Source organism: Rana temporaria, chromosome 5 (assembly GCF_905171775.1).
Source record: "Rana temporaria chromosome 5, aRanTem1.1, whole genome shotgun sequence".
NCBI lineage: Eukaryota > Metazoa > Chordata > Amphibia > Anura > Ranidae > Rana > Rana temporaria.
In genome coordinates this window covers 131,733,822-131,744,013 of record NC_053493.1, presented here as the reverse complement: position 1 = coordinate 131,744,013, position 10,192 = coordinate 131,733,822, and the positions used below count along the sequence as shown (strand labels likewise).

The 10,192-nt window shown below is 42.3% G+C and overlaps 1 protein-coding gene across 1 annotated transcript in view; it reads right to left on the bottom strand.

Moving 5' to 3' along the window:
• Window positions 1-549: 549 nt before the first annotated feature.
• Window positions 550-10,192, bottom strand: part of ULK4 (unc-51 like kinase 4) — a 798,383-nt gene continuing 788,740 nt past the window's right edge. The window contains exon 37 of the mRNA XM_040353131.1: window positions 550-1,431. Within this exon, the coding sequence (XP_040209065.1) occupies window positions 1,371-1,431 (61 nt within the window). The 3' untranslated portion in view covers window positions 550-1,370. The remainder of the gene's footprint in view (window positions 1,432-10,192) is intronic.

Here is a 10,192-nt window from a genome sequence, read left to right as displayed (position 1 = left end):
AAAAACAAGCACTAATAAACAACCAAGTATAAATCTAAAATAACTTTGGGTCAGTATATCTCAAGATTCACTTGTACAACAAAGCAGTAAACTCCATCTTGCTTAGAGCCGAAAAACATTAGTGGTCTTTCTTTTAAAGAAGACTCCCAGTCAAACATGTTTGTGTTTTGGATAGCGTAGTGATGGGTATGAATTCATGTTGAGCTCTTATTGATGACCCCCACAACTGTGGTCAATTAATTAGGAAGTGAGGGTACATCTCTCCCATGGGGAAATAAGTAGCCATAAAAACATTAAGCCCTGGTTCACACTGGGTACGATTTGGAACGATTTGAGATGCGATTTGACATGTCAAATCGCATCTCAAATCGGCGGCAATTGTCGGAAATTGCACTGTCCTAATCAGTGCGACGCCGCATCTGCGATTTCAAAAAGTAGTTCCTGTACTACTTTTTGCGATTTCAGGCCGCGATGTACATTAAATTGCGGCCGAAATCGCGGCAAAATCGCAGCCGCGAAATCGCGGTAAAATCGTGCATTTTACCGCGATTTTGAATTCACAGCAGTGTGAACCTAGGCTAAAGAGTGAAGGGTTGAAAGCTCTGTCAGGTTTTATTTTTGCTGTCTGAGTCTCTGCAAGGATGACTTCCTAGTGACTTCCGGCCACTTCTTGCAAGGCAGCAGTATCAGTAAATACCTGGCAGATGTTTGTCCTTCCTCATTCCATTCAAGTGAAAAAGTTTTGGCTTAAAATCTACTTTACCACTTTGCAACACCTTACAATACAGAGTGCAGTAAATAAATAGTAATGACTAGCTAGAGACTGTTCTTCCTGTTCTCTGATTCATACTGATAAATTGCTTCCCCTTCAAAACACCGCCGACACAAGCTCCTGTGTCAGTACGGTCGTTTATAATGATACTTTAATGTGTAATATATCGTTTTCAATGCAAACATCTCAGATCTTGTATTTATTTGCTGTTTGCAATGAATATATCAGCATATCGTGCATAAACTAAATGTATGCACAAGGCTAGGTTCACACAGCTGCAAAACAATGTGGCTTGTATATTCTATGGGGCCAAAATCATACTTGAATTGCACCTAAGTAGCACAGGAACCTTTTCCAAAAGCGCTGTGTACTTAGTCACATTGATGTGAACAGACACCATTAAAAACAATGAGATTTTCCTTGTCATGCGATTCTGTGCGACTGAAGTCACATTTGAAATCACACTAGTGTGAACCAGGCCTAAATATCTGTACATTTCAACACTGCAATATACTTTTAGCCTTTTATTAAAAAAATAAATAAAATTGCACACCATTTGAAATCTGAATGACATTGTAGTTGTCGAGCATCTAGGTGTCTATTGATGTCCGACTAGACTAAGAATCTCCCCGATCATGGAAGAGACATCTGTGTTCAAGCTGAAATAAAACAGAATACAAGAAATTAAAAAATGTCAATCCTCATAAACATTATATATGAGCAAAAGCAATGACTCATCTCCTTCTCATCCTAGTATAAGCAAACAAATTCAGTCGCTTCAGGTGGGTAGGCAGTGCTCCAAATTAAACAGCTTGTAGGTAGGTGTGCAAGCCCTGCCACTGCAGCAGAAACTAGTATGAAGAAACAAAGGATGGCCGCACTCCCATACACAATGAAATTTGGATTTATCAGAAAAATAAAAACATCAGCACACCAAAAATATGTAGAAGAATACATATCAGCCTAAACTGAGAAAAAAATTGCTTTTTTTAAAAAAAATGGGGATATTTATTATAGCAAAATATTGTGTTTTTTTCAAAATTGTCGCTCCTTTTTTGTTTATAGTGCAAAAAATAAAAACTGCAGAGATGATCAAAAGAAAGCTCTATTTGTGGGAATAAAAGGACGTCAATTTTGTTTGGGTACAGCATCGCACGACCGCGCAATTGTCAGTTAAATCGACGCAGTGCCGTATCACAAAAAATGGTCTGGTCATTGAGCAGCCAAATCTTCCGGGGGTTAAGTGGTTAAGAGAGAGCAGTTGTGGGGCAGTAAAAATGTGACTCGAATGCGTGTTTTTACCTCCCCCCACCGCATAGCCTAAGTGCGTTGGGAAGGTCCCATTGTGCATCAACAATATAGGTTCTCAGATAACCAGATTGCTGACAAATGGGTCTGAAGTAGATTGGTACATCTGAGCGATGCCTGAATGAGAAAAATAAGTGATGACCGCATAGATTGTGACGGGAGACTTAGGTTATTACATTTGTAAATGAGTCAGTTTATTCCCAGTGGTAAAATGATTAATTGCATTTATTTATATAAAAACTGCGGCACTGGTTTGTTTAATTATAAGAGTTTACTAAAATTATGATGTTAAAACTGTCTAACTTAATAAAAAAAAAGGTGTACAAGACGGGCAGCATGCTGAATTCCTCAGTGTTCTGAAGGTCAGGATGTGTGCTGGCATTATGTAGTTTCCTGCCTATGAAATGGTCCCACCCTGCAGCAAACCTGCTAATGTTCCTAAATGTGAAAATATTTTATGCATAGGCTGTCGTGGTATATTATAAATAAAACATTTGGACTATGGGCTTGTGTAGTGTGCAGAACATAATATATTTTTTTAATATATTTAGCTTATTTTCAAAAATGTCCAGAGCATAGTATATTAAAACCCCATCTAATCCCAATCATTTATTTATTGTTTTCATATACTCAGCACTGCGGTCTTCATTTCTGCTGATCGTGTCCTTTCCCAGACAGAAGTATATTTTACTGGCATCCGGAATATTTACTGATTTCCTAAACTCACAGAGCCTCACAAATACAGTAAAACCTTGGTTTGAGAGTAACTTGGTTTGAGAGTGTTTTGCAAGACAAGCAAAATGTTTTAATACATTTTGACTTGATATACAAGCGATGTCTTGATATAAGAGTAGCGTCATGTCACAACTGAGTATAAAAGAGAAGAGAGCAATATGGTTACATTTAATGAAGGTACAACTTTGCTTTGATATACAAGTGCTTTGAATGTGACGAGCGCATGCTCGTCGTAGTCAATGACGTCACCGCGTTCGTGCCATTCAAAAGAATGGCGGTTCTTTTGAATGGAGTTTGTGTACACTCAGCGGTCAAGAGAATCTTGCCAAGAACATTTTTTTCCTGACGAGATTCTGGGCCGTGTGTACAGGGCTTAAGTACTTTTGCACAAGAGCCAATTACAAAGCTACAACTTGGTACTTTCAGTCTGATTGTGCTATATGCAAAAAAATGACAGTGGTCTCCAAACTGCAGGCCTTTGCTTGCCTTTATCCAGCCCTTGGGCCCTATTTCTCCTATTGACATTAACAGTGGGACATAATTCCTCCCACTGACACCAACGATGGGGGACTATTCCATCCACTGACAGCAGTGACGGGGCACTATTCCTCCCACTGACACCAATGAAAGGGCGCTATTCTTCCCACTGACACCAACAATGTGGCACTATTGCTCCCACGAACACCAACAATGTGGCACTATTCCTTTCACTGACACCAATGATGCGGCACTATTCCTCCCACAGACACAAATCATTAGTAAGACCTGATCTGGAATATGCAGTTCTCAAAAAGGATATTGAGGTACTGGAGAAAGTGCAGAGAAGGGCAACCAAACTGATAAGAGGCAAGGAAAAGTTCAGGTATGAGGAAAGATTAGAAAGACTGAATTTATTCTCTCTTGAGAAGAGAAGAATAAGTGGGGATATGATCAACATGTACAAATATATAAGGGGTCCAAATAGTGAACTTGGTGTGGAGTTATTCACTTTACGGTCATCACAGAGGACAAGGGGGCACTCTTTACGCCTAGAGGAAAAGAGATTTCATCTCTAAATACGGAAAGGTTTCTTCACAGCAAGAGCTGTGAAACTGGTTCTGGCAAGCTCAGTAGATTTCTTAAAAAAAAAAAGGGCTTGGATTCTTTCCTAGGTGTACATAATAATAAATGGGTACTGACATTTATTTATATTCTTGGGGGATCAGGATGGAATTTGTTCCTCTGCTGTAGCAAATTGGATCATGCTTCGCTGCGACTTTTAGCCTTCCTGTGGATCAACTGTGGGTATAGGATTGTGTATATGGGATTGTATTATTTTTTTTGGTTGAACTAGATGGTCTTTTTCCAACCTGACTAACTATGTAACCAATGATGGGGTGCTATTCCTCCCACTGACACAAACAATGGGGCAATGTTTCTCTCACTTACACAAACAATGGGGCAATATTTCTCCCACTGACACCAAAGATGAGGCAATATTCCTCCCACTGACACCAAAGATGGGGCACTATTTCTCCCACTGAAACCAATGATGTGACACTATTTCTTGTTGGAAATACAACAGCAAGGTTGCTTATAAACTGAACTATATACTGTATGCATTATACCTGTCTGTCCAGCAGGTGCCACTGTAGTGTGCATCTATGGTAATGTATTCAGAGGAATCTTTTTCATTGTATGTGTTCTCTTATATTCCCGCGTCCTGTTCCATGATAAAGCCATGCTATAAGACATTATTTAATATCCTCCATGAAAGTAAAGTATTCTCTGTATCCAAGAAGCTTCCAGCGCATTATTTCAATACTCTGCACAACATTTCTCTAGTAAAAAAAAATTGGGCATTGTTCACTCCCACCGATGCCAGGACATTGTCTACTCCCACTGGCCACAGCCAGTCGCTCTTAAGTCTGAAGGACAGTAAACTGGCCCTTTGTTTAGAAAGTTTGAAGACCCTTGCCATAGATCAATTAAACAGGTACCTGCCTGATGTGAACATAAAACAGACAATTTGTTGTATGCAGAAACACTAGCTAGGGATCACATTTATACTCTTGCTCCTAAAACAGCATTAGTGTGCTTTAAACCAAAACTTTTTGTACATTTACTCATTTCTTCTTCTCATTCATCAGAGACAGGAATCATAATGCTGTTAGCTCTGTCTCCATGTCAGATGGTGTCAAAGTTTACTTGTCAAGTGACCGTGTTCAGGCCTTTTAATTGCAGCCTGCATCCTGGGAGGAGCTCACGTGCCAGGTATGCACTGTTTATCAGGCCATTGTTGCTTCCACATGGCTTTCCCCAGTGGTGCTATGATATAGTGATAGTCCTTACCCTGTAGTTCCACTCAATAATCCCCTAAATCCTATAGAGCAATACTCATTACCTTGTTGTGCTTGGGATAGCACCACCCATAGCCCCATGGTTGTTTATGTTGGTGTAAAGATGGAAAGGCTGAGTAAAGTCAGCATAGGGCAATAGAACCGCAGTCATTATTTGGGGGCTACAGCTACAGGCATTATCCCTGTATTAAAATTTGCAGCCAGTGTTTCCCTTCAATGCAGTTGGGCAGAATGTGGCCTCCTGTCGTCACCACCTTTCCTGGGCTCTGCCATCCAATCGTGGAGCCTGGGAGTGCTCCGACCAACGGCGACAGCTGCACAGCACAGAGTGAGAGGAACTGACATTGTTCCTCCCTTTCTGCAATCCCGAAAACTAGAAGCAACAAGAATTTGGTTCCATCTCGCTGTTTACCTTGTTGTTAGCAGGCAGGAAAGCAGCTGATCAGACCGAGCTGCATTGGAGGCCAGAGGAGATATTCGAGTCTAATAAACCCCAGATCTCTAAATAAAGAGGACCGGTCACTAATGTTGTTCATCCCTTGTGATAGCAATAAAGTTAATACAAAATCTTTTAAAGAAACAGTGTAAAAAATCATTTTAGATAAAATAAATAATATTTTTTTTTTAAATGGCTCTGAAGAAAAGGTGTTGCCTGTCAAAGTGTTAGGGTCCACCTGCCAGTATTTTAGGCGGACCTGAACGAGCGCTTCGTGCTCCTCTATGGAGCCACGGATGTCAGAGGTGACATGCCCACTGAGATCCGACCCGCTCTGATCCACCAAAGTGTGACGGAGGAAAACCCTATTTTCCATCCATCTGGCGGATCGGATTGGGTGACAACGGACTCTACAGTCCGTCGTCATCCGATCCCCCATAGGGGAGAGCGGCGCTCTGACAGGTGGGTCCCTGCACAGTGTACAAAGACAGACCTGTCATCTGCCGACTCAGCGGGGATTGATGGAGCAATCCCCGCTGAGCAAAGCGGAGCCCGAAAATGGTCCGCCCTGTGTGAAAGAGCCCTAAGCCATACTGGATGCTCAAGGGTATTCCCATGCTACACTCACATCTTGCTTAAAACGGACATTCCGGAGCTGCGGTGGCTCAACGCGATTGGCACTGCGCTGACAAGCCATTCACCTCTGCAGCTAGGGGTTCGGATCCCGGTCTCGGCTACATGTGAATTGAGTTTGGTGGTCTCAGCCCGGCTCCCGGTGGGTGTGCTATGCGAGGTAAGCCTGCGCTTAGTACGCCCACCCCCCTCCCACAAAAACCACCACACTTACACGCACTCGAAATTGGGTTAACATCACGCACTTTGACCACGCGGTCTCTAAAAAGAGAGGCGAAGGACTAACGGGGCTGGTTGAGCGGGCTAATCCTCTCACTCCCTTATAGGGAGTCCTTCTGCCCCGTTGGGCTTCAAAGCGGAGCAGGTAGGGCGGGCTGTGTGGGAGGACCCCCTCACACACCCACCATTGCCACCCGGGGCATGGAGAAAGGTGGCAGATTGCCTCTGGGGGAGGCCTGCCTACTCCCAACTCCTGCAGTCCGGCTCCTCTCTCGAGTACACGCACAAAATACACTTTAAAAAAAAAAAAAACGGACATTCCAATGAATCACAAAAAATTTCAATACAGTTGTGGTCAGGGTTTCGTACAGGATACTTGAGCTTCTTCACACCAAACCATGTCATTAATGGACCTTGCTTTGTGTACTCGAACTCAATAATTTGGGGAAGTGTCCACATAACATACTCTTGGCCATATCGTGTGGTTTTTGGGAAATTATCTTGATCTGACAGATTTACAGTAATTCTGATTGTACACGGCCTTCTTCCACATTTACTGCACATTTTTATTTACTTTCCCTCTGTTGATTATGGAGCATTTTCCCCAGCAGGATGAAGAAGGTACAGTAAAACCTTGGATTGCGAGCATAATTCCTTCCAAAAGCCTGCTTGTAATCCAAAGCACTTGTATATCAAATCAAATTTCCCCATTAGAAATAATGGAAACTCAAATGATTCGTTCCACAACCATTTATTCATAAATCCTTCAATTTATAGTCTATATAAAAAGATTATAGCAAGGTTGTGTAACCATAAAAAATGTCCATCCACAAATGGAAGCCTCCACAAGGGGATTGGAAGCAAAATCCAGCAGGAGCTACAGAGTATAAAAGAGAAAAGAGGCACCTCTAAGTGTAGCAGTAAGTTGCTAAATGTTGTACCTTCATTAAATGTAACCATATTGCTACACTTAGAGGCGCCTCTCTTCTTTTTTATACTCAGTTGTGACATGATGCTACTTGTATATCAAGACATCGCTTGTATATCAAGGCAAAATGTATTTAAAAATGTTGCTTGTTTTGCAAAACGCTCTCAAACCAAGGTTTTACTGTATTAACAACTGTCTTACAGCAAGTACTAGCTTACTCTATTCAGTGAAACCTCCAGTGGATTGCTACTCATGCTATAAAAAAAGTGCTGTAAATGTGAAAGCTTGCACTTTTCGCAAACAGAAGGAACAATTAGCCCTTCTTCAGTTGTCTCTAAACAGAATAAAACATGCTGATTACAGCACACTGGAAATGTGCTATTTTATCCTTTCCCATCATTTTCCTATTATACTGTACCTGTAGTTCTGCATTAGTCATCAAATCGAAGATCTTTAAAGGGAAACTGTATTTTCTGTACATTGTTTTGTGAGCTATTTTCACAACATTTAAAATGATGGGTTAATGTGGGTTTCATCTTTGTTTTTACATATCTACATGAGAGTATTCCTAAAAAAATATAGCGATTTCCCAATCTATACATTATAGGGAAAAACAGTTATGACCCTTGCTGCATGGTTATTAAAGTGGTTGTAAACCCCACTTTTTGACTTGTACCTACAGGTAAGCCTATAATAAGGCTTACCTGTAGGTTTAAAGAATATCTCCTAAACCTGTACGGTTTAGGAGATATTCCCCCGCAATGTGCCGCTGATTGCAGCAGCGCATGCGCAGCAGGGATCCTCGGCTAAAGAACCGGCAGCCGTCAGACCTTGCCGAATTGAAGTCTCCCGCGCGCATGCGCGGGAGTGACGTCATCGCCGCTCCAGCCAATCACAGCGCTGGAGCGGCGATACCCGGAAGACACGCAGGAGCAAGATGACATCTCGCTCGCCGTGGACCAGGTAAGTTCTCTTCACCTCGTGGGGTAAATATTTAATTATTAGCTAGTATGCGGTGCATACTAGCTCATTATGGCTTTTCATTTACAGGTGTAAAAAAAAAAAAATGTACAGGGTATACAACCGCTTTAAGATAAATGCAATCACACCCAGCCACAATGTGGTATTTCCAATCAATCTGAATAGACGGACGAGCTAAAAATCAGGGACATAAATTGCACAATCCTGCCCCTGGTTTTACAGCCCAATGCGCCACTCAGGCAAGGATTGGACCGAAGGCTACATTATGGGGTGATAATAAATGCGTTTGATACTGGAAGAGCTTATTATTGTTGAAACAACTTTTCCAACTTCTTTGAAAATCGAAAGCCGAGGGAGTGAGCCTACCTTACGTGAGAAGAGGGATCATAGTGGTAGACAGTCAAGCACCATTTCCTCCTGTCGGGTGTGATGTACAATGCTTGCTAGTCACTCTGTTGGGGGGTTTGCAAGTGTCATTCCTAAACCTGCTGGGCAGCCCACAATTACAATACATCAACTTTAAAGTGGATGTAAACCCGATTCATTAAATTTGAGCTGGGCACATATATCTGCAGTGTTTTGTTATCTCTCTTCAATGAGCTAAGTCCCGTAGCTCTCTGCTGACCCATTCCTTTGTTAGGCTGGGTTCACACTACGATTTTCCCGTCCGTCAACCGCATACGATTTCAGTATTGAAAACGTACGGGCCCGGACGGGAAAACGTATAGATAGGCAATGCATTGCAAATCGTATGCACTCAGATGCATCCGGGTGCGTACGATTTGCTGGCAAAACGTTTTTTAAACGTACGCAAAACCGTGTTCAACCACGGTTTTGCGGCCGTTTTTAAAACAGTATGGCAAACGCATACATTTTTCTTTAACATTAACGCCAATGGAAAACGCACATATGTGCGGTTCCATACGTTCCCGTCTGTTTCAGCCGCATACGGTTTTTCATATAAATCGTATGCGGCTGACGGACGGGAAAATCGTAGTGTGAACCCAGCCTTATTAGCCTGATAACTCCTGAAAAATTCTCAGACTTTTTAGACAAAAGCAGCCTGACATTTCTGTCTGGGGAGGTTGCTAAAATAGATTAGCAGAGAGCAGGTCCTTTTACAAAACACCTCTGAGAGTCTCTGCCTATGATGAGAGGGGGTGTGTGCCTTTCCTCCAATCAGCAATGTTAGGTATCTTGGCTGTATGCCCAGACATCACACTCTGTGTTAACCAGGAAGCGAAAATCTCCTAACACAATCACTTTCTAAACATATAAACAAAGGGCCAGATTCAGAGAGACGGGCGCATCTTTACATGTGCTACACCGTCGTAACATTGAGAGGCAAATTCAGTATTCAAAAAGAACTTGCTCCCATATGTGCGCCGGCGTAACGTAAATGGGCCGGGGTAAGCCTGCGTAATTTAAAGTAGGCAAGTAGTGGGCGTGTTGTATTTAAATTAACCGTGACCCCATGTAAATGCATGGCCGAACGAACAGCGCATGCGCGCACATGCTCAGAATTACATTGAATTTACTCCCTAAGATACGCCAGCTCAATGCCTGTGACGTGAACGTAACCTACTTCCAGCCCCATTCACGTACGACTTATGTAAATGACGTAAAAATATACGCTTGTTCCTCATATAGCAGGGGTAACTTTACGCCGGACGTAAGCTTTACGTAAATGGCGTAGCTTAATACTACGAGCGCAAGTACGTTCGTGAATCGGCATATCTAGGTCATTTGCATATTCTACACGTAAATCTACGGAAGCGCCCCTAGCGGCCAGCGTAAATATGCACCCAAGATACGACGGCGTAGGAGACTTACGTCGGTCG